The 24435-nt window shown below is 41.8% G+C and overlaps 2 protein-coding genes across 2 annotated transcripts in view; one reads left to right on the forward strand and one right to left on the reverse strand.

The window, feature by feature from the left end:
* asap2a (ArfGAP with SH3 domain, ankyrin repeat and PH domain 2a) overlaps window positions 1–10126 on the reverse strand; it is a 47259-nt gene extending 37133 nt beyond the window's left edge. The window contains exon 1 of the mRNA XM_034563509.1: window positions 9562–10126. Coding sequence (XP_034419400.1) covers window positions 9562–9687 — 126 coding nt within the window. The 5' untranslated portion in view covers window positions 9688–10126. The remainder of the gene's footprint in view (window positions 1–9561) is intronic.
* An 11924-nt stretch (window positions 10127–22050) lies between these two features.
* The window catches only part of mboat2a (membrane bound O-acyltransferase domain containing 2a), a 40874-nt gene continuing 38489 nt past the window's right edge, over window positions 22051–24435 (forward strand). The window contains exon 1 of the mRNA XM_034563579.1: window positions 22051–22596. Within this exon, the coding sequence (XP_034419470.1) occupies window positions 22513–22596 (84 nt within the window). The 5' untranslated portion in view covers window positions 22051–22512. The remainder of the gene's footprint in view (window positions 22597–24435) is intronic.

Below are 24435 nucleotides of genomic sequence, written 5' to 3' on the forward strand. Positions count from 1 at the left end.
CGCCAGCGATAGTAATGCGAGGAAACAGGCTGTACACTGTGGAAGTCAGGCAATAAGAGGGCTGCAGCCTGGGGTACAATTATCTAATTTATTTTGTGCATGTGTGGGCGTAGTATCTGTGATGGCTGTGGCGGGTTGTAATCCATGTTTTATGAAGGTAAAAGACGATCAAACTTCAAACCCAAAGAAAACTACTAAAACATCTAAGAGTGTGTAAAACTCACACACACTCCCACCCAGTAGGGACCGACATAAAAAGCCCTAGTTTCGATTTGTAAATCATGGGCAAGACTTGACATTGTGTTAATCACATTCATTTCAACACAGCGGTGAGAAGTGGCAAAAAGTGAAAGTGGATCTCTCAGCGACTCCAATTTCCTCTTTGATCGATTTTCAAATCAATAACTGCACTTTTAGAATAAAAAGGGTTTTAATCTAAAGAACCCTTTTGGAAGAAAGAGTTCTTCGAGGATTGTGGAAAGCATGGATATTAACTGGGAATGGTCCTCAACTCCCGAATACTAGGAGGATGTGAACCAGGTTTTGGATACAAAGAATTCCTGGTGGAAACACAACACCATTACACTGTGTATACCACACTGTATACATCAGTCCATCACTGGGACCAATAATAAATATGGATGTTTCCCACCCTGCCTCCTCCTTGCAAAACAGCAGCAGTACATAGCATCATTGATGGTGTTAATGGGGAGAAAACCTAATATTGATGTACTACACCACAACTCTATTTTCCTTTATGGCTGCATGCCTACAGTTATGTTAAGTCACTTGAAAATGATCCATGGAGAATTTCCCTGCAGAAAAATAAATACAACACCATATCATTAGTAGGCAGGTGTGGCGTAGAAGTGGCCGTCTGGTGCTGTAGATACTGCTGGCCAGCTCTCAGCCAGACACACGGCTCCACATGTGGCACAGTAAGGGTAAACGCAGGAAGGGCACTCACTCTCTACCTCAACATCCACAGAGGAAAAGCTGCGACTCATTCAAAAACATATTTCAAATATACAGTTCAACCCTGCAGGCATCAAAGAGAAGGCAGATCCTCGAGAAAGATGTGCTCGACCCGAGCTCTTCACTCCAACTGCTACATTTCAGTGTTGTGTACTTAGGATTGCACGACTAGAAGACCAGTCGGAGTCCAGCCAATGGACCCAGACCTACGAATTCACTGGACGAAAGTGAAAACAACCTTTCAAATGTTTCATTCACAACTCTTCTCTGTGCTTTGCCGAGTGAGTAAAGTCAATATTGGGATAGAAATGGGTTCCGTCGAGCCGGGCGTTAACAGGCCACGGTTGCAGGGTTTCTCTGTTCTCTCAGACAGCTGGGATGTGTGTAGTCAGCCTGCCCCGGGGGCGGCATGGAAACCTCCAGCATTCAAGTTCAGTGGGAGTGTGTGTCAGAGAGAAAGGTAGAGGGATGGGGGGGTTTACCATGTCATGAGACTGTGTCTGTTAATGAGCATGTGTCAGACAAACGCAAAAAACTTGGATATTGGAAGTACTTTGTTGAGACAGAGCTTCCACATTGACTGCATAGTATCATTTTTTTTCTTCCCCAGTTTGTGCTGGTTTTTTTCTGCCTGGCTGCAAGTTACTCAAACATCTCATCTACCTACAAGCCTTCCGGTATTTTAGCACCTGGGGGCTTTCCTACTCCTCAGTGAGCACTACAAAGACCACTGTTGGAGCAGAGCCCTGACCACCAGCTGCCAGGAGTCACACTGGGATGACAGCATCAACTGCAGTGCTTAAAGTGTTAGAGAAAACAAACTTTCATGTTAACTGCTGAGGCGTTTTTCAGATTGTTTTACAAGGAGAGAGAACGTTGGTTTCTGGTTGGTTTTCCCAGATGGCTGGTGTTAATACCACAGTGTCAAGGGTTTTCTTTTGAGTCTAGTCTAATAAGCCAGACTTGTGACTAAGTTTTAAAATCCCTTATTCTTGCACTTGCAATTGTTCTCAATTATAAATTTCTTCAACCACCGTTGAAAAAAAAAAATTAAATAAAAAGGAGGGTAACACATGTGTCAGGAAACAGAATGGATAAAAGTAACAGTGGAGAGTCTGGCGCCAAGTTTAAAACCTCTTAAAATGGTCTCCCCGACTTTGAGTGGAGTCTTTAATGAAGTTTGTAAACCAGCAGGAGACTGTTAAAAAACAAGTTTGAAGGAGGAGCCGGGAAATAAGGACCAAATGTGTTGCTTCGAGAGGGGAAAAGAAACTCCTGACTTCACCTTGGTCTCTTTGGCTCTTTTCACATAGACGTACGCGTCAACCTCATGGTGTCAAAGCAGTAACGCCAGAGGAAAGGTGTGATGAAGCCTGAGAGAGACGGAGGGAAAATGACCGGTTTTCTCCTGGAAACCATTGCAGTAATACACTGTGTGTGTGTGTGTGTGTGTGTGTGTGTATAAAATTAAAATGCAGGTCCTTTTGAGCTTCATGGGGGAACTTGTAACACGACAAGAGCTTCAACAAAACAATCTGAAGGGGTGAAGACTTCAGGAGAACTTCAGCAACAGTCTCTTCAGATTTAACTTGAGAGAAACCAGAGCAGGTTGTATTCAAAATGTGTTTCTGGTGCTCTTGCCAACTCTTAGAACACTTCCTTCCGTGTAGATAGAAGGGATCTGGGATTATAAGACGATTTGGAATGTGAAATAAATCATTACAAAACTAATAACTAATAATGAGCAAAGAGTTTTGACTCATAAATGCCATCATGCAAGACCATATAACTGATCTAGTTTGGTCAAAAGTAATCTGAGTGAGTTCAGAATATTCCACCAACAGAAGAAGAAGTCTTGGGTCTGCTCCCTGAGTGAAAGTGACAGCAGGACAACACAACTGTGAGGATTCAGCCCTTCAACCCCACACTGGCCCCAAGCGGAGCCGGGTGGCCAGGACTACAAATCAATAGTGGAGTTCATTAATGAAGAGGCAGGGCCTGTCAGGGAACAATAGCCGTCTCGGACAATCTGGGCCAGGACACTCTGATGGATGAGATGAGCTTTAAGGTCCCATTTACCCCCAGTGCCCCTGGTGTCCTACCCCCTAACCTCTGTGTCTCGCCTTTCACCTCCATCACCATGTTGGACTGAGAGTTTCACCATCCTCCAAATCAAACAGGCCTACCAGGTCTGACAAAAGCCAATGGGCTCCACACAATTTGGGTAATAAATTCACTCCCACCAGCCGCACTCGAGGATAGACGGTGTACAAGAGGGAGTAAAATCATATCACATCAGAACAGTCAAAGCCCATCGGGAGATAGGAGAGATCATGGCGATAAGAGACATGACCTTGACTTTCGGCCTTGGTGGATCCATGGGGAGAGCTGCTGCATCATAATGAGGGCCGGGTCAGAGCCTGTCTCTGGCTGATAACAGACCCCACTCTCCCCAGCCCTGGAGTCTGGAGAGACACCTCATTTCAAGCAAACATCCCATTGGAAGCACTGCGGTCCACGTAGAAGATGGAAAGGGTCTTTGCTAAAAACAACAATGGGTGATCCAACACTGAATCTGAAAGTGAGAATCCCAGACTAGTGGTAAATGTACTCCTCCTGGAGTTTTCAGCATACAACATGTTCCTGTTCAATGGACTCAATTAACCCACACAATTGCTGGCTTATCAATTGATTATAGTCCAATTACTGTCCAGCTATTGGCATGTGCACAACATCAATTGAAAAAAGTGCCATAAATCAACTTGTTAACTAAATTAGCTCAACAATATACAGCCAACACATGGGTACCAGAGCTTGAGCTCTCAAATCACCCATTTTGGGATAATTTTCCAAAAAAGAGCATTCAAATATATGCATAACAGGTTGTTGCAGAACAAAAGAAACTCTAGCTTTCTGCTACTGTTTTGTTCTTTATGGCTGATGTCCTAACAACCGAGGGCAAGTGTGCTCTCGTAACTCTTCTCCATGTGTCAGTCTGCCAGCTTGTGATGATGCCGGAGTAGTTCCCGAGCTAAGGGAAGACCTGACCTTCTTCTGCCCTGATTCCTCCCCCCATTCCAGGCAAGGTTGGCGGGTACGGCTGTGGCCAACAGCTGCCCCCTTCAAACAGGTGGCCTGGAGGAAAGTTTAACAAGGCTCCAGACAGTAGGATTATCGATGCAAGGACAATCCACCTTTAATAGCTTTAGAGACACACTAATGGATCTACAAGCTCCAACACACACACACACACACACACACACACACACACACACACACACAACCTAAATGAGCAGTCTGGCCAAAGTGAGCTGTCCAAACCCCCAGCCACTCTGACCCATCTTCAGGATACCACCTAAGAAGCTTAATGCTTCCTGTAATTGAAATGGGATTTCTAGCAGGATCACTACAGTTCCGTCTCGTCCCTTTATACTCACTCTACATCTGCTGTCCCAAACTGTCCCCTGACTTTGGTGCATAAACAACAGCAAGGTAGAGTAGGCCAAGAACACTGAAGCAAAGCGGGAACTCATAGTTTTGAGGTAAGAATTGTCCATTGGTTTTGTTATGTAGCCGTTCCCGGTGCATTTGTGTTTAAGAGCGATGAGCAAGTTAGTCACGCCGGATAATAAATGAATATATAATCTTGTGTTAACAGGAGATATGGGCTTGTGTCAGGTTTAAGCATATGCCCAAAACAACCGGGGGCTTGAGATTAAGATTAGAGGTGTTATGAAAAGATGAGAGACTAAAGACGTTCACAGCAGGAACTCAACTGCTTCTTTAACACTCAAGTTCATTGAGAATATACTTACCATTTTACAAGCACCACTACATTGTTGTTCAACAATATCAGGAATATTTGAAATAGTCTGTGAGAACCAGACTGGAGGTGGGTGTGACCTGCAGAGCCACTGCAAGCAGTTGCCTGTGGATGCTGCCAATATCGTCGCCATTCCCAGAGGTACACCCTAATAACCTCTCAACAAAACCAAGCAGCAAAGGCAGTGTGCCCTACGAGCGCATAGATTAAATACCAGTGTTATGAACCTCTTTTGGATACAATAAAAGCTAGACGGAAGATTATTTAGGGTTCCACACTGAACCCTCGAGACCAGTAATGACCCATGAAAAAAATGACTGGGCTATGAATAACCATTATTCATGGTTGAAAAAAATAATAACTGGACACAGGATATGGGACAGAGGGAGAGGCCTACTGGATGTGTGGTTTTCTGGAACTATATAATGGAGTATATAGAACATGCAGCAGCTGTGCAGTGTTGTTGATGGTCATTTGGACTCATGCAGGCACAGGTTCTAATATGGTAATCAAGTCATTTCTCCAACACACCCTTTGGAGAGGTGTCTCTCTATTTGATAGGCTCTCAAAAGAGAAAGGAGCTCATGAACAGGATCATTTGAAGCTCCAGTGTTTTATGTTTTTAAAAAGACATGGATGTACGATTGTCTTTCATGCATTTAGTATTGGTCATATTTTGGGCTGTTTTGTATGTTTTTCTATGGAGCTGTGTGTATTTTGCCAAAGGCGCATCTAGGGATAGTAGCTTAGTTTATAAATGCTGTGGTATGTGCTATTGGTTGTTGCAACAATAACAGAGGATGTCCAAGACAGCATTACCAGCATGCACTTTACTTGTCAAGCAACTGTAAATCACAAAACATATTATGTCTCTGTCTGAGCAACTATAAGCAGCTGACAATTTCAAGTTGGTGAATTTTGTTTTGCAGCTAGAAGCCCCAACACTCAGCAATCTTCTGTTGTCAAATCCGTTCCATACTCATTGTAATCAGTTTGAGGGCTGGTGATGTCATACACAGTGATCCCAATAACTGATCCACTCTGCCAGAGAATTAATTAACTTCATTACAGCTTTGAACGCCTGCCACAACTGCTCACTAAGCCGTAAGTGCAACACCATAATATTACACAAATGTGTAAGATTTGTACCCGAGCTAGAAGTAGATGCACTTGAGGTTTGTTCAAGGAGACAACTCAATTATTTGCAGGAGTATAGGAGGCTCACTCTGCCAGGCAGTATTCAGTAACTGGGGCATAAAAACAACCAGAAATGGAAAAAATAGATGACTACAATGTGAGCCAGTTTCTGGCCTCAGACAGACATCCAGCAGACACCCCAGAGAGTTTTTAAATCGGGTGAGACAAAAGCATTGGGGCATTTTTACCAAGATCAATACTTACTTACTTTTGATACACAAAAGGGCAGCTCAGCCCTCGAGGCCGATACCTCCTTCAAATGGAACATTTCATGTTTACCCCATGAAAAGGCAACTGACAAGAAAATGGATGTCACCTTTACAAATATGGAGAATAATTTTGTTAAACTTTAGCATATCTCACAACCGTTCATTAAAATTAAAATTCAAAAATGTTAAGCATCCATCAAAGTTATAATTGTTTTGATCCGAGCATTCCCAGTGTGCTCGAGTATTCACAAATGGCCATTCACATAATTTAAAATCAAACGTAGGAGGTGAAAAACAGATTCTACCGCTCTTATTTCTGAAAAGTCTGGACTTTGCCCTCACCAGAGGAAAGTCAACACAAAAGTGGAGGAAGAAGAGCCATGTGGCAAAGGATCACAGAGGGGGGGGGTCATGACACAAAGCCCGACATCCTCTTACTGGATAAACAGGTTTTATTGCTGTGGTTTTACCAGACTCAGACTCTCACACACACACGCTCTCCAAATGTCCTCTTAATAGCCAGCCGTTTAAAACTACTTGCCTAATTAAGGTTATGTCAGATGAAATTAAGTTTAGAAAGAAGTAATTACACAACATTTTGTGCTCCATTTATGTAAAACCTCTGAGCGCTCAAGTCTCTGCAGTTGATGTGTTTAAAGGCTTCCAGTAAACAATCAAGTCCACAGGTCCATTTTAAAAGGTCTTTAAAGAATGTGAGCTGTAAGGGCAACACCTAGTTTAAACTTGCACAAGCTCCGTTTGAAAATACGGGGCACTGGATGCAACATAATTGGTATATTTGGGGTAAGATTGTAAAGATAAACACTGGAGAACGAATGACAAATGTAGCTGTGCTTTGAAAATAGGCTGTAATATGCAGAGCATATTAAAATCTTTATAAAACACCCTTTTTTCATTGATAATATCATATGTAGGATATGTATTTAACAAAAAATACAATAGGGCAACAGAAGATGGTGAGTAAAAATATTGAAGCCAGCAATAAGACACATAAAACTCAAAAGGCTGCAATTCCCAAAACAACGCCTGTTCTGAAAGGACACCGCAGCCCACTGTAGCATCACAGAACGCTGCATCTCTGATCCGCCTGTCCTCAACTGTCAGTTGAAGGGGAGAAGTGAAGAAACGAGAGCTTGCATAACAAACCTGTAATCTGGAGAAGGTCAATGTTAGACAACTCAGCACAATGCTGAAAACGGCTAAATCTGATATTTTTTATTTTCATTGCATCTTTGTGAATATACAGAATATGCATGCATCATTAAACTCAAGGGTGAAAGAGTCATCCGGTTTGTCAAACTTTTCATGAACTGCCAACAGGAATATAAAAAAATCATATATTTTGTATGAGCTGTACAGACCAAACCCTATGTGCCTTTCACGCCTAACATAACAAAAAGAAAACATATCCACTTATTTGCACAGAAACACATACACACTTCCACTATAACGCTGCATCATTTTCAGTTTAAGAAAGAAACGTTATGCCGTTTTTGCGTGCCGTCGAAAATATTTAGATTACATACTGCCTGTTGTAGATGGCTGTGTACTATGTACACATAAGTATGTGTGCTTTTGTTTGCGTGCGTATGTTTGAGATTCCAGGCAGGCCGGCAGACAATAAGTGGAAGTGTTCCCTATCCACTGCAGTGTTTAATTGGTCGAACAGACCAAAGTGAGCGAGGTCTTGTCGTCCCAACAATAAGGCGTTGTGTTCCCTGAGCCTGAACGTGAAAAGGTCAATGTTAACCACCAACACACCACTCCACATCAACTATTCAGCAGCTTCAACAGCAGCTCATCACTAAAACAAAGCCGTTGAACTTTATTCTCAACCAAACCTCAAACCAGCAATTACTGCTGAGCAACGATATAAAAACTGTTAAATCCACACACTTATTTGCTTACTTCCGCAGAAAAAGCACATTCCACTCTAAGCAGTGCTGAAATGCTTTGCAACAGCAGATTAATTGCTATTTTAAAACCAGCAGCAGCAGAGGTATGAATGAAACCGTGCACAGTAAGGTGTCTGTCGGCCAAGCAAAGCCCGTAGGCATGTGGATGGATGTGTGTGTGTGTGTGTGTGTGTGTGTGTGTGTGTGTGTGTGTGTGTGTGTGTGTATGGCTCAGCCCTCCACAAACAGTAGGAGTAAAGCTGACATGAGACACTCGTGTATAATCTTATCTCTGCACAAATCATGCATCTATTTTTACTACAAAAAGGTGTAATACACAAAATTATCTGTGAGGATGACAACTAAAACTTTTCCACAGTGAAATCAGGAGGGAACTTTCCTCACAGGACACACACACACTACCTACAAGTGTACTCCAACTAAAAGAGCAGAGACACACTAACACACCGAGCTGCTCATGTGGGAAATTCTATTTTTACCATCAGGCAGGGCGAGGCTCTACAATACAGCACACAAAGTAGGGAAACTATAACAAGGGAGGGAGGGAGGAAAGGGGAGGGCTGTCAGGGAACAAAGCGGAAGTGTCCTTCCTCCTGATGACCTGCAACACAAAGTGTTCTCTGTGCACACACACACAGTGTGATGCGGCTGTAAACAGAGTAACATTTCTCCCTCTATCACTGTGGGAAATTCATTTGGGCCCAAATACTTGCATTGATCACAACTGAAAAGTAATGTATATATATATATCTCACTTTAATCTAAATATGTCTGCATTCTATTGTCATTTTGTTTCTCAAAGTTGCTCCTGTTATTTATCGGCCACGGTGTGCAAAGACATTGCAAATGTTGCATGTCTATCGGTCCTGGAAAAGGGATTCCTTTTCTATTGCTCTTCTCAAGGTGTCTTCCTATTTCCCCATTTAAGGGTCTTTTCTGAATGTGTTTTTCTCTTTTCCAAATGGAGGTCTTTAGATAGAAGGGGTCATATTTTGGACAGATTGTAAAGCCCTTTGGGGTTCATTTGGCATCTCTTATTTTGAGCCTATATAGATATAACCGATTTGACATGACTATACCTGCTCTTGTAGGCTAATCATTGAGGGGGTAGACATAATTATAAAGCTACCGTATAATGGCACACTAGCAGTCCAGGACAGTAATACAAAATATTGGTAACCAATGGCTTAATGGGTTAGAATAGGAATAGGAATCATGAGGGATGTGTATGGTGCAGAGGATGGTAATTTCTTCCTCTAATTGCATAGAGGTGACCTCGACCTCTGAGCTAATATAAATCTTTAAAATAAAATAAAAACACTGAAACAGTTTTAATACAAATATTATTGAAGGATAGCCCAAGATAGCTCAGACTGGTGTTTATGGGTACTACAATCCCAGTCCCACCACAGTCACTCACCTCCTCCAGAGCAGCCACTGTGTTCCTGCAGTGGGACATCCTGGTGGTGAAGTTAGAGGCAGTGGGAGATTTATAATCTTCATTCGTCTCTGCCACAAACTCTGTAACTGTGATTTGGTCAGGCATAATTAATCCGTGTGATGGTAGCGAGAAGAAGACCCACTTTTTGCAATTCCCCTTTGTAACACAGAAAAGTTCACAGCAGCGATGGTGTCTCTGAAAGTCCCCGCGGGAAGTGAACCATCTCTGGGTGTGTTTATGTCATTCCGTGGTCTGCTCCCAACACGATCCAGTGCAGCGGCGTTGCACGCTGGCTCGAGGAGCTTCACCGTTGGCGCTCACACACCGCGCCGTGCTACAAGGTGATGGGCTCGGTTATATCCTTCCCGGCTCTCAACCCACTACTCTCTTTGCATTCAGGTTTCACCGACGTCGTCTGGTCACTGAAGAAAGTGGAGCTTCCTCCGACTCGAGTCTGTTATCCGCTCTCGGTGATCCCAAACCTCCGGCAACGCGGGGTGAACAACTTCTTCCTCCTCCGCCGGAGAAACAACAACCAAGCGTTTCAACGGGAGCGCAAGAAATTGACAAAGGTAGAGGAGGAGATTCAATGGACGCGCAACAGCCAATGAGGGACGCCGGCTGGTAATTGAGAGCCAATCAGGATTCATTGGAGGCGTGGACTCGTGCTGCCTTCAAAGGCTCCTCGTACACTATTAAGTCCACTTAGCAATGTGTGGCATTCAAGCCCTCAACTGCCTCCTTTGGTTTAAAGCTGTTATGTGTAAAGTTGTTTACGTACTACTTACACTACTAGTTAATACAGCTAGTTAGCAGCTTTTTTCAGCAAACAACACAAGTGTGTAAATCAGCACTTGAAATGTTGGATAGTCTGTATTAGAATAGACAAAATGCTAAATAATAAAATAATAAAAAAGAGAATAAAGGGTGGTAAAAAAAAGTAACACAAAACGACATTGAAGGGAAGAGAACATATACCAGATTAAATTAAAAACGTCTCTTATTTAGTGTTTACATTACTTTTTTGTAAACCTTGTGATTATGTTTAGGTAGAGCTAAGCACGTGGTCAACTTTCAGCCTTGAAGTGGTTATGTTTATGTTGTACAATACTGCCCAACTGCATGTAAACTGTTTATAGTCTCAAACTTGCAGTGCATATAGAAAAGTCTGTAACATTTCATGTCCAATCTCCTCTCTCATTGGTGTCCAGTGTCCATGTACATTTAATGAATCTATATTCTTATTCTCACTGGAGAAAACACCTGTGATCTGATTTCATTTAGTTTGATGGGGCTTGTTAGCAACAGTAAGATACATATCCCAGGAGTAAATAGCAGTGTCTTTGTCTGTCGACAGTCAGACAAATGGCGTACATTTATTCGGTGGAGAAAAAGCTTGATGTGAAACTGCATTCAAACTTCAAGTAGAGAAGAAAATTAAGTTGATTATCAGTGACGTGGAGGTTGTACAGCGAGGGGCAGTTAAACCTGTCTGATTAGAGCAACAACAAATGAAACGTATACCTTTATGGACAGAAATAAATTCCACTCGTGACCTCAATATTCCTGTCGTACAGATTGTAAATTTGTAATTTGTGATATCGGGCTATATAAAATAAACTGGATTGAATTGAATTGAAGTGTGTGACCAATTTCCCAGATCAGGTTTGCACTCATTTTTGGCACTTCATTGATCTATAGCACAACAGGCAGTATGTAATCTAAATATTTCCGACGTCACGCAAAAGCGGCATCTTGATTACATCACTAGTTTCTTTCTTAAACTGAAAATGATGCAGTGTCATAGTGGAAATGTGTATGTGTTTCTGTCCAAAAGTGGATATGTTTTCTTTCAGTTATGTTAGGCGTGAAAGGCACATAGGGTTTGGTCTGTACAGCTCTTGATAACGACAACTGATCAATGAGATCATGAACTGTCTCTCTCCTTCGTTAATCATTTAATGGGATTAACATGTATCACTACAGAGGCCATCACAGCACCAGCCAAAAACACTGCCTATCCATGTTGCATAAACCGCTGCTCAATACTGTAAATAATGTATGTGTTTGAGTTATTTTTTGTATGTCAATAGATTTTGTGTTAACATTTATCCAGACAGCTGAGTGGAGATCATTTTTAATGAGCCCAGATTTGTGCCATCACATGAATCGGGGGAAAAAAATCTAATTATACCAGTAATTGGTACTGTCCACTTTGTATCTGTGTACCTCAGAATTTACATGAAGGTAGCTACGGCATTATATGAGAACATGTTTAGTTGTGTGTTGTGTGAATCAGCCAAGAATAAATTTGATTTAGAAAGGAAGAAATCCTGTTGGGAAAAGGCAGAGGAGAAAGAAAGCATTCGTTCAGTAGCCGACGCCTGAAACCCTGTGAAGATTATCTCCCGTGCCTGAATTTTTGTCAACGGGAGCTTGAAAAAAATTTCTGTCTCTGCTCCCAGGGAGCTTGCGTTTTCCCTGGGCTTTGGGATGAAAACTGTGCTGATGCCTTCCAGTTCATTCAGTCCCGGCAGGACAGCCAGCGGTATAAATAGTATCACAGCGGCCGAGGAAAAACCCTGGGCAGCTTTTAAATCACAAACTGGGCAGTGTTCACACATTCTTTCAGCTCTGCCGCGTCTCCTGGCAAGCTGCTAAATGAAGAGCCCGAGACCCAGGCTGACCCTGACTGGCTGTAGGCCGAGACTCCCTTATGAAATGAATACACACACTCCCAGCGAACATCTGCTATCCAGAGACAGAGCGGCTCAGTCAGTGAGGTCAGCAGAATAAAACCTTTCTCTTCACCACTGACATGGCATTATATTTTCTGTAACGTCTGCCTTTCTAAATGCAGGTGTTATCCTTTGACTCAAGACCAAACCAGTCTTGACATATCTAAGTGTCGGTGCTGAACCAGTTGTGCTTTCTGGTGCTGAAGAGAAGCACTGGAAAGAAAGGTAAATCCAGTACAGGTTGGGAACTTAATATCAATAGCACATTGTTTAATATTTTTACGGGACCTGGAAAAACAGGCATTGTTATGAGCGATCATGAAAAAAATGCAGCTCAAGGAAACATTGTTAAACTGTACTGTGTCACGTAACCTTTGATAAGGCGATTAGTGATTTAACGAGACACCAAACGGAAAGTGTTCATATTATACACTGCTTTGGTGGACAAAGTGCTATTTTCACTTTCCTTTCCTATTAAACCAAAAGCCCATTTGGTGATGAGAGAGTGAAACAGGATTCAACCAGACAGCTGCAGGCAGAGCAAGAACCAAAACATGTTATACTGGACACAGACACCCTCTTTGAAGATGCTTGTAATTTGCTTTGTGACCTTCACCAGAAAATAACACAGGGTGTGGCAGTACACACACATCTAATATACCGATCTGAATGTTAGCAAGAACAGACAGCATGTCATAGCAATGAACGGGGCCGATGTTTGAGCGGGAGTCACATTTTCCTACTTGCGCTGCCATGACATCACGATTGTGTAACAGGTGGGATAACCTCGCAATCCAGCCTCTTTAATTTCAAATTAGAGGAATGAAAGACTGCTTTTGTTTCGAATAATAAGCAAGTAATGCTAACCATTCTGCAGCTGGAACTTTCCAACAGACAAGTGGATGGAATGGCATATCCTGGGCACCACTCAAACCTTCTTATCTCCGCTTCTCACAGATCGTAGATCACATTACTAACTGAAGACTACTTTATAGAAGAGCGTGCTACACAAATGTGGCTGCACACGGAGGGCCTCCTAATGGGAGAGGGGTGAAGAGAAGAGGGGAGGGGAAGGGCAAAGGAACAAGGGGAGGGAGGGGAGCACTGAGGGGAGGGCAGTGAACTGAGTCTTTTCTCACAAACTCTGAGAGGAAGCCCCAAAATCAGTTCAGGCCAAACTATTGGACCTTCATTTGAATGGATGGTCAGCACAGGCAAGGCCTGAATAAGATGAAGCTAAAATGAATATCAGATAACACAGAATTCAGTTTACCATCATCACAGAGTGTCAGGTCTTCGTAGAAGACACTGCTCTGACGGCCTAAAATGGAGGAACAACGTTTCCACTCATACTTTGGTGAGTTTAATTCTACCAGGTCTGCCTCCAGAAAATAACCGCTTGCATCAAATACGGAACAACTCAAAATACCATATATATATTTTGAAGTCCAGACCTCGGTACACCGAGACAACAACAGTTAGTGTTGCTTCTCACATTGACCATTGGCTTCACTAAACTTTACTTAGTAGTAACCCAGCATTATTTTCACGGCCAGCAGCATTCCCCACTACATTATTTTGCAGGGTTACAAGTTACATAAAGAAAAAGTTAACATCCACTGTGTGGCATCTAAAAAAATAAAATAAAAAAATATATTTTTCCCCACGAAGAACTATAAATATTGAACAAGTAATTGTAATTGAACAACAGTGGTACATTTTAAGTAATTCACCCACAGAGTCATACATTATTTTTAGGCCAGGTGAAAGCGTCAATAGCATCCACGGTCAATGTTCAATCAACAATAGAAATTAAATTAGCTGGAGGAGATTACAAATTGTTCTGTGCTGTGTGACTGAGTGTAATATATGACCAGAACACTGCAATGTATGATTGATTGTCTTCATTTTCTCTTTACTGAATAGCACACAAAGGAGGTCATCTGATCATTAAATCATTGTTTAAACCAACATAACTATCAGCAGCGCTACATTAAACAAAGCAATGGGTCTTCCATTAATTCAATCCAAATATGAGCACTCCCAGACCCTTCAACCAGAGGAATGCTCTGGCTCACAGCTTTAATTTAACCTTGCCACCCTGAAGGACATCCAAAAATAATAATGTTATGTGAAATAATTGCATGACATTTACAACCAGTCCCCATCACACACTCCCATCTGAGTGATGGCCGCTAAGAGCTGGGGGTCTGCAGCTGCTTCACTGTCATCATTAGGAGCAAGTAGCTTTTACAGTAATTTTTGCTCCTCTCAGGTTTTGACACTATGAGCCCGAACATGTTGAGTGTCCCTGCTCTTCATTACACTCTGACAGGCCGTGTGTCTATCTGCTCCATCTTCTCTTGGTTTCCTCTTTATAATAACACACTTGATCAAGCGTGTCACTTCTCATTCGCACACTTAAACAAATCACCACTTTGCAGGAACGTACATTTTGTCTTGCACACTGCTGTAAAAAAATTGTTCCTAGGTTATATTATTATAGAAAAGCATCCCATTTGACTCCCTCTGAGACCGTATGAGGATGAGGACATCTCGCTCTTACTTTCTCCTCTAGTCCCCGAGCAACGTAAGCCAAAGGATATTAGTTGTGATGCCACAGGACAAAAACACAAACACACAAATGGGATTATGATCTCTGAAATCTCAGCAACTCATTCCCTGTAGCCCTGTCCTGGGAATATACATCTGCTCATTGTCACTACGGAACAGGTAAACTCCTTATGTACCAAATAATACAAATTGAAAATGACATTACATTCATTTGGCAGATGCTTTTGTCCAAAACAACTTACCATAAGTACATTCAAACTCAACAGCAAATGTCATCAAAGAATGAACCAAAAAAATCCACAATTAAAAGTGCATGTACAAAATAAATCCAGAGCACTACACAGTACGCTGCACTTCAGCGTCACACGGCCACTTTGAATGTACGCTGACCGTGCAAAACATCTCCTTTTTCATAGTATCAGGTTTTTTAATGTCCACAATTAAATAATCAATTCTCATCTTCATTTCAGTTTAACAGCCACACGGTGCAGATTCAGTGGCTCTCCTGAACCAGTTTGTGTCGGGATTAAGGGAGGACCAAATGACATAAGCTTTGTGAGACAACAATCGAAACCAAAAGGGACACTAGAGTCAAGTCACGAAGAAAACACACATTGCTTTACCCAGTACCTCTGAGAGTTGACCAGTCAGGCTCTTGAGCTGTATCTCTCAGCTCATCCACACACATTTAATTTAACCCAGGGGTAAACATTGACCGCGCTGCAGGCTCTGACTGAATCACCACCTCTGCAGCACCGTGAATCCAAATCAGCCTCATTGACAGTCCTGCAAACTCCCCGAGCAACTGTGCAAATTCCCAGGGTTTCCCAGGGTTTGTTGCATCCCTTCTGACACCGCAGGAGACCGGTGGAAAGCCTCCCCGGCATTTCAACTGGCTGTGTTAAAGAACAATAGAGATGGGAGGACGTGAGAGTACCTTCTGCTCTGTTTTGCCTCAGTTAGACAATCAACTTCACAATCATGTGTCCCGATTCTCAAATGATTTAAAGTGTCGGCAGAGTTCAAAGAGAACGATGAGTTGACTACAGTTTGGTGTACAGGAAAACACTGCATCGTGTGTGGAGGGATCCGTCAGTATCCTCTTGGGAATGTTAATGGAGGGGCAGTGAGCTCTGTCTGAGTAACTCAATTACACTGTCTGTTCCTCCCAGAGTGAACAGTTCAGTCAGACTGTGGGCAGAGTGGCGCTTACACATCCATCTTCCTGGCTCGATAGAATTTTAGCCGTATGGAAAAGCTTATTGTGGAAAATCAGAACTGCAGTATACAGCAGCAGAGGAGAACACGGAGAGTCAGTCATGAGGCAGAAATGGAAGCACATCTTCTTTTCTGGGACTGATCAATACTAGACATTTTACATCTAAATATCAATGCTGGATGACTTAATTATGTTTATTAGGTTAGCCCAAAGATTAGTATGTGATTAAAATCAGCTGAATCTCTATTAGTCATTGGCCTTATTGGCCTATTAATTTTATTGTTAAAAGTCACCTTGCTGCTTTTTAACACCAGAGCTAATATCTTTTTCGCAATGTCATTTTAAAGAATAGTAAGACATTATTGGAAATATTTTTAGGAAATATGCTTACACACAACTTCTGTGGAACTGCAATGTGTTATTTTCCTGCTTGACAACTTTTTGGGCTTTTCTTGCTGTTTTTTGTGCACCTGAAAAATAACAGGAAAGAGGGGAGAGAGAGGGGATGAAACACAGCAAGGGGCCACAGGTCAGGGGTCAGGGCAAGGCAAGTTTATTTGTATACCACATTTCAACAACAAGGCAATTCAAAGGGGGTCAGGTGTCAGGATTGACTGCGGGCCACAGCCAAGGTCAGCTCTACCGGGTGAACGAGAGGTCACCCATGCACTTTGATTTTTTTCCAGATTAAAAGAACATGATAATTTAGTGAGCTTTAGAGATGCAGGTCTTTGTGCTAAGCTAAGCTAATCAGCTGCTCACTGTGGTATCAATCTTCCCATTTAACGCTTGCCATTGAGCATATACTAATAACATCTGTCAATGTCTTATACTGTCACTATATGTTATTATCTGTATATATGCTATTTGTTGATCAACAAATAAATAAATTGACATTCAAATTTGAAGATAATAAGTATATGTGAAACAAGCCTCCTTAAATCCTGCTCAACTTTCTTTCACTCCCCCCGTGGCCTCCATTGTGTGTCCACTTTGCATGCAGTCTTGGTTTGTGCAGAGCTGCCGAACTTTAGTACACTGGCCATGGAGGGACTCATCTAATTCCGATTTGGGAAAACAAGAAAATGATTGTCTGAATTTACCTGTGATGTTATTTGAACAAGTGTATATTTGTGTACTTGTTGCCATAATCCATAACAAAATACAGATAAAAGGCAAGTGTGGAATCAATGGAAATCAAGCTTTATATCCAGATCTCTTTGATCTGTTTCGGAACACAAACCTTTTTGAGAAGACATTTTTCTTAAAGCACCCTGAGAGGGACTAATGCACTGGCCTTAATTGAGATAATTGACCTTAGACAAAATAAATCGAGCATTAGGACACACAAGGTACAGAACGAGAGGGGAAATGGATGGATGCTCCGCCCTTCAGCTAACTGTGGGCAGAAAATAACACAATGAGCTGAGAGAGCTAATGTTTCTGCCACTGAAATAGATGGTGGTTACGGATTTGACGACACACTTTCCAAATGTTTTGTTGACGTGGGAAAAGGGATGGGCGTGTGTGTTTCTCTAGTCTGGTTGTGGGTAGCATGTAACTGATGTGGGATGTTACCACTACAATCCTCCTCTCCTCTCTATGCTGGACGGTGCTGTAAAATAAGCAATACACAGTGGCAATGATGTCATGGGACCTTCGCTGACTCATTTATTATTAATGGAGAGTAGAAGAAGCATATTTCTTGGTTATTGCACGACACCCATTCACAGGATGCTTCAACTTTAACAAGAAGTCTTTCCACTGATATTTCCAGTTACCCAAGGATGGGATTTGTAAATGAGCAAGAGCATATTGATTGTCTTAACCAACAGCTCCCGTAGGTATTTTTAATGATGATGATAATATGCTCCGAGAGAAATCCCAAATGGGATCGCAGAACCATTTCCAACCATAACAGTCTGCTTGCTTTAAGTAAGCTTTCTGTGTCTGCAGGAGTCGCTACACCAAGATGGAAAGGAAGAGAAGGGAGGGGGAAAGAAAGTCCATTACAAGTTATTCATATGATTTTTAGACAGAGGATAGTTGTAGTAAAAAAACAGTGTTTATTTCATCTCTGTGGTAGTTATATTTCAGGAAGCCCCGTCCACTGACCCCTAGACAAAAAGACACTTCCTGTCCGATCTGGAAAGAAAAAGGCTGCATTTCCCTGGAGGAGCAAGCAGAGTGCAAAACATTGACTATATAAGGAGCTTATGGACTTTGTCACCACAATACAGATCAGCTATACAGCCTGGATTATAAACAAATGTGAGTCATACCACGATGGGGAGTCTTTTTGGGAGGGAAACAAGGCACAAGAAAAGGAAGAGAAATGAGAAGTTATCGCACATGTATACACTTGTGAGCGGCCTGGCACTCATTGTGAATGAGTGAGAACCTCCGGTAGCTCATCAACTCATTCACATGCTGCTCCAGCCTTTTAAATAGATTAGCGGAGGCTTTGTCTCGCTCTGCGCTTTCTCACCGTCCCTTTTCTCTCTGAGCTCTAAAGGTGAAGTATCAGTCTGTGAGAGAGGCGGATAGGAAGGGGACGGGGTTGTCATGGCGACACCAACTTAACGAACTGTGTCTCTCTCAGTGATTGTGGGTTTAATTGGATAATGTAGAGGAAGAACAAAAACAGTTAAGTGGAGTGACATGAATGCAATGAAGCTCTGTCTCCCAGCTGCCTTCGTGTCCTACTCCTTTTCTCTTAGTTCTGAATGATCAATGGTGATTATATAAGAGCTGTAGTACACAAGGAGCATGGTGAGCGTTTCAGAGAGCATGATGTCGTCCATTGAGGAAGAGACCGCTCGACATTAATAAATAACCTACAATATCCATTATCGATAACATATGCTTTCAAATAAAAGGTTAATTATTGTTGAGAGATAATTATACTCACTGCATGCTTGTTCTCTGCTCTCTAATGTAAGTTACTTTGACCAACAATGTGTTTTTGCTCTGCCAGTTTTAATATTTCATGGAATCCTTTTGCAGTCAATATGACCTGCAGTCTCAAGAAACGCTGTGGTGGTTAAACAATTAAATATGATTCCTCACAGGCAGACACACACATATATAACCCACACACTCAAAATGCACTAAGTCCTTCTTCCATTCAAAATCACCTTCATTAAGGTTTAAGACTAGAATTGCCACTAAAGTGTTGGTGTGACGCACCAGGAGCTCTATTGCTGATGCAAGCACTACAAATTTATCATTTGAGAAAAAAAAAAGGCAATGCTGCAAAAGCATATACTGATGTTGAGAAAACATCCTGAGAGAGAAACAAACTTGACTGTGAAATCAAAAACTATTAAGCATAAGCAGGTGAGTTTCCAGTTGTGTGGTGCCTTGTTATGAGCACTTTGTCTATCAGGGCTTTGAGTATTGTTTTTTGGATTTGTATATAAAAAAAAGCATAAAACACAGCTTTTTTTCACAAATATCACAAACACCAAACAAGGGCATAAATCAACTAAAGCTGTCATTGCTATCTTTGCATCCCTGTGATAACACACGCTGCTTAGAAACCAATGTTGAGGTTATATTGTATAGTGAATCGATGCTCTGCATGCATATAGGTATTGTTTTGGGTTTTGCAGTAGTGAACATCTTATTAGGCAGATATGACATTGGCCTTACTGCAGCTCATTTAATAATCCACGTAGTTGCTCTGGTTTATTATGTGGTAGACCCTCATCACTGAGCTGACGCTCTTTGTAACAATCAACGGTACGGAGAACAAAGGTCAGAGAATCGTAATAATCTTAAGAATCAAATTCATGAAGTTTATATTGTCTCCTCTCTTCTTGTTTACATTTACTTTATAAAAAGGAACTTCCTGAATTAACACAACTGGAAGATTGCAGTCAGATGGGTTCAATTCAATTCAATTTCAATTCAGTTTATTTTGTGTAGCCCAATATCACAAATTACAAATTTGCCTCAGAGGGCTTTACAATCTGTACACATACGACATCCCTGTCCCAGGACCTCACATCGGATCAGGAAAAACTCCCCAAAAATAACCTTTGATAGGGAAAAAAGGGAAGAAACCTTCAGGAGAGAAACAGAGGAGGATCCCTCTCCCCGGATGGACAGATGCAATAGATGTCATGTGTACAGAATGAACAGCATTTACAAAGTTACATAAACACATTACATGAATATGACAGAATGTATGAATGGAACTCCAATCCATGAAACAGAAGGAGGTAGAGAGGAGGGGGGGCGGGGTGCATCAGCAGGGCCAACAAGGGTTGTCATCGGTGTGTGAGTGCTGCCCTCTATTGGCTGCTGGCCCTTGCTTAAAAAAAAAAAACGTAAGTAGATTATTTCAGTGAACAAATCTTAGATTACAAAGTATGATCACAACTTCAGAGGAATTATGTAGTCTTTATGGTTAAAAAAGGCATCATAGTAAAGGTTTAAACTTACAAAATATAATAATTATTATTTGTGATTAACTTTGAATCCTTGATTCATGGAAGTATTTGTTTCACAGATTTTATTGAGGAAGTATAATATATGTATTTACTAAACAGTGGGTGTCTGAGGGGGAAATACTGTAAACCACAAGGTGGTGCTGATAGACAGTGAAGAATAAAAGTAAAGGTACATGTATGGACGTTATTGTGTAACAATTTAGGCAACACATATATATTTGATTGATCCCAATAGATTGATTTTCATACAAAAAATGTGCTCACTTTGACCTGTCTTTTCAGAAACGTTTTCATACTTTGCCCAGTACCATGTATGAATATTGGCAAGTCAAATGAATTGTATTGATATCGATATATTTTAAAGTGTAATTGCAACACAGTTCATAATATAGTTTATTCAAAGTCATTTTTGTGTGCAGAGTTGTTGCTGTACTTTTCCATCTTATTGTGCTGTTTCTTGAGTGACCGCAGAGCCTCATTTGAGGCGACGCAGTCAAGGTGTGTACCCTTTCTACCAGTAGATGGCAGTATAGGTAAAAATGGGAAGCACTGTAAGAATAAACCAACTGTCTCTTTATTGTCATTCATTATTCATTGCCTTGTGATCAACACATGCTCACTCATCCATGTAGGAATGTTTGGTTCTAAAATTATACAAATATAACAAGTAAATACATGATGTATATAACTAGGTTGCAAATTAACCATGAACATTAAATGTAATACAACATAAACGGCATTAAATACTTCTGGATCAATAATCTAGATCAAAGACACAGGTAAATATATCTAAATGTATGGTTTAAATACTTATACTGCCATCTACTGGTTAAAAGGATGAACACATTTACTCTGCATCTCCTCCTAAAGACTTCTGCTCGGCGTACACTCGAGAAACAACATGGTGGAAAAATACATGTGTGCTAACAGCAACAACACTGCATAGAAAAATGACAACTATATTACTTGCCTAAAATCCTTATATTGCCTTGGCTTTTATTTTGACAGACTCGTACTTCCGGACAGGCAATATAAGGCCTTGCTTTGTAAAGCATTAGCCAAAAAACGTCCCCTTTTATTTGAGTTCGGTTCTCTCGTATGGTATTTCTGTATTTTCGACTAAACTATCAAACAAACCGACCAGACGTACATGGACCAGATAAAAGCACCGTTGTTAACTTCTAACAGCCACTGGTCTCATTGTAGTCGGTCCCTCAAATGAATCCTGCCAAATGGCCCCTGTGGAACACGAACATGTGAGAGAGGTGGGGCGTGACCGCACGCAGTTTAGTTCGGTTCAAATTCAATTTGCCTTGAAGAATGTAAATCAAAACCCCTGGCCATTTACAAAGTGGGATTGGCTGATGGATTTCTTTTTCGTCTTACGATAGGCCAACATAGATGTTTGTATGCTAAGGGAGGGTTGGGCCGCCATGCTCTCCACCCACATTATCACCACTTTTATTCTTGTCAAAGAAACACTGCTACCAAGATAGTTCACGTCCTACTCCACTACGATATTTAACCATTGTCTCATTCGTGGTTAGCGTAAACGTTAAACATTTTTAAACATCGATTTGTAGACAAACAAGAAGTTACGCCAAAAGGTACTCCCTATTTATTTTCACGTAAAAGCGTAAGCAAACAATTCCACTCAAGCTCGCCAACTCCTAGCTAAAATACGACGCCCTGTGTTCCCAACTGACGTTAGATGGGAGAGAAAGTGGTCGAGCAGGGACTATCTCGTCATGGTTGTGTACTCTTTGTTGGATGTGTGCTGTGGATGACAACCGTCCAACCCGTCGCAACAACAGCAGCAGCGGCGGCATCAGTGTCTCTATCATCGCGAACGCCGAGGGGAGTGAAGCGAACCGGGGGAAGGAGAGAGAGAGAGAGAGAGTGAGAGAGAGAAAGAGAAAGGATTTACGGACACCGACCAAGCATGGCTACCCAAACGACTGCATCATGCACTGGATCCACTCTGTTGCAGCCAATCAGCGACATTATCAATCTCCCTGTTGACCAGGTATGTTTTTGAAAGAGCTAACTACATATTAATACACGAACCTCCTGAGTTGATAATACATTTTTCACACAGCACCTCCTCCATTGTCGTTAGCTAGCATGAGCGCATACGACGTTAGCAGAGGCTGATGATGCGCAGCGCTATTCGCCCCTAACGTTAGCCGAGCATTCATACATTCCGGATTGCCTGGAAACGAGTGCACACAATATCCGTTAGTGTTTCCACCATCAGCTAGCTCCCATATCAGGCTACAGCACAGCTAATGCCTTTTGTCTCTTCCCATCGATGTCCGTAGCCTAATCCAGTGGTTCTCCAACTGGACTCCGAGAACCCTCGGAGAGCCCTTTGACTTGCTTTACAGATCAGATCACCGCTATAATCTGGATTAACCCGTTTAATTTCTCCTAACAGTCACTTGAAGTTAGCCCTGTAATAGTGTGTAAGAACCGTTAGGCCGCAATGACCACTGTTATCCCCATTGCTAAGAAACAAACCACAAAATAATCTAGTTTTATGTCAAATCCATGCTCATTTGTAATGGCAGTCTTTTCACATGTTCAATCAGCGGTGTAATGGGCTGGGCAACCGCTGTAGCTGAGATTAGTCTGGAATCATGGGATTGTATTAGCCACTGATAGTTTTCTCAAGTGGAACTCATTGCAATATTTGCGCAAAAGTTTGTATTTGCAAAAAGGGTTTCCACTTTCACATTCACAGACGCCACACCTAAACCACAGCACGCCCATGTATGCAAAGGGTGATTTCCATATCAATGATTTCATCGTTCACCAGAGGTGGAGTGGGGGAGCGTCTAGTCATGTCAGCACGGATCAGGGTTGGTTTGACGAGGCTTCTGTGGAGAAACGCAAATATGGAGTGCCACTGTGGCTTGTCTGAGGAAACGTTGAAATATCCCACATTAAACATTGTGGTTTCCTCCAATTGCATTGTGTGACTTAGTATGGTGGCATCTTTAAGTTCCCCTTCAGTTATTGCCCTCGTACCTACAATGTGTCACTATGTACCACATACTGACATATATTGTTTTTGTTGTAAGTTGTATGCTTTTCAGTTTTAATGTGAACACCGGGGAGTCCACTGTCATGTTCCTCAATTGCCAAAATCAGTATGAGTAACAATTTCTTGTAAAGAGCCACACTATATTTTTTTATTCTACTTATGCTGGCATTGTTTTGCTGTGCATATTTGTCCTGTGTCATCAGTTGCAGAATCACTTACCCGTGTCTTCACTCTTTCCTTATCAGCATGAGGTCACATTCAGATGAGCCTATTTCCTTCTCCTGTAAGGTTCATAACTCACTCCTCTCTTCACATTGGGCCTCAGCAAAGCCTTGTTGAACACACCTGAGATTAGAAAGGGGTCTGGTGGGAGGTTTCTATTGTTAACTGTGATAGTGAAAGTTCCAAACATGGCATTAACAAATGTGCCAATGAACTGTGTGCCCATGTGAACGTGGCCTATTTATCAGACCACAATGCACACAGTGACTAACCTCTTAACTCCTTGTCTTTTTGTGGATCAAACGACAAACCCATTCGACCATCTTTCCATACGATCTGCATCTGCAGACTGGAACGTTTTATTGTGCCTCATATAAAGTGCTCAAGCCCGTGTTAGGAATGTCCCTCGGTGAAGACCAACGTTTTAAAGTGATGTGCTCTGCTTTCTCTCATAAACACATTCTCTAAACTTGGCACGGAGATCAAGTGCTTTCATCGCAGTGCCTCCAAGAAGGAGAACCCCACAGTGTTAAATAGATGTAGCATTTTTAGAATGGTTATAATAATGTAATGTTTGTGACACTGGGTGGACATAAA

Source organism: Cyclopterus lumpus, chromosome 22 (genome assembly GCF_009769545.1).
Source record: "Cyclopterus lumpus isolate fCycLum1 chromosome 22, fCycLum1.pri, whole genome shotgun sequence".
NCBI classification, from domain to species: Eukaryota; Metazoa; Chordata; class Actinopteri; order Perciformes; family Cyclopteridae; genus Cyclopterus; species Cyclopterus lumpus.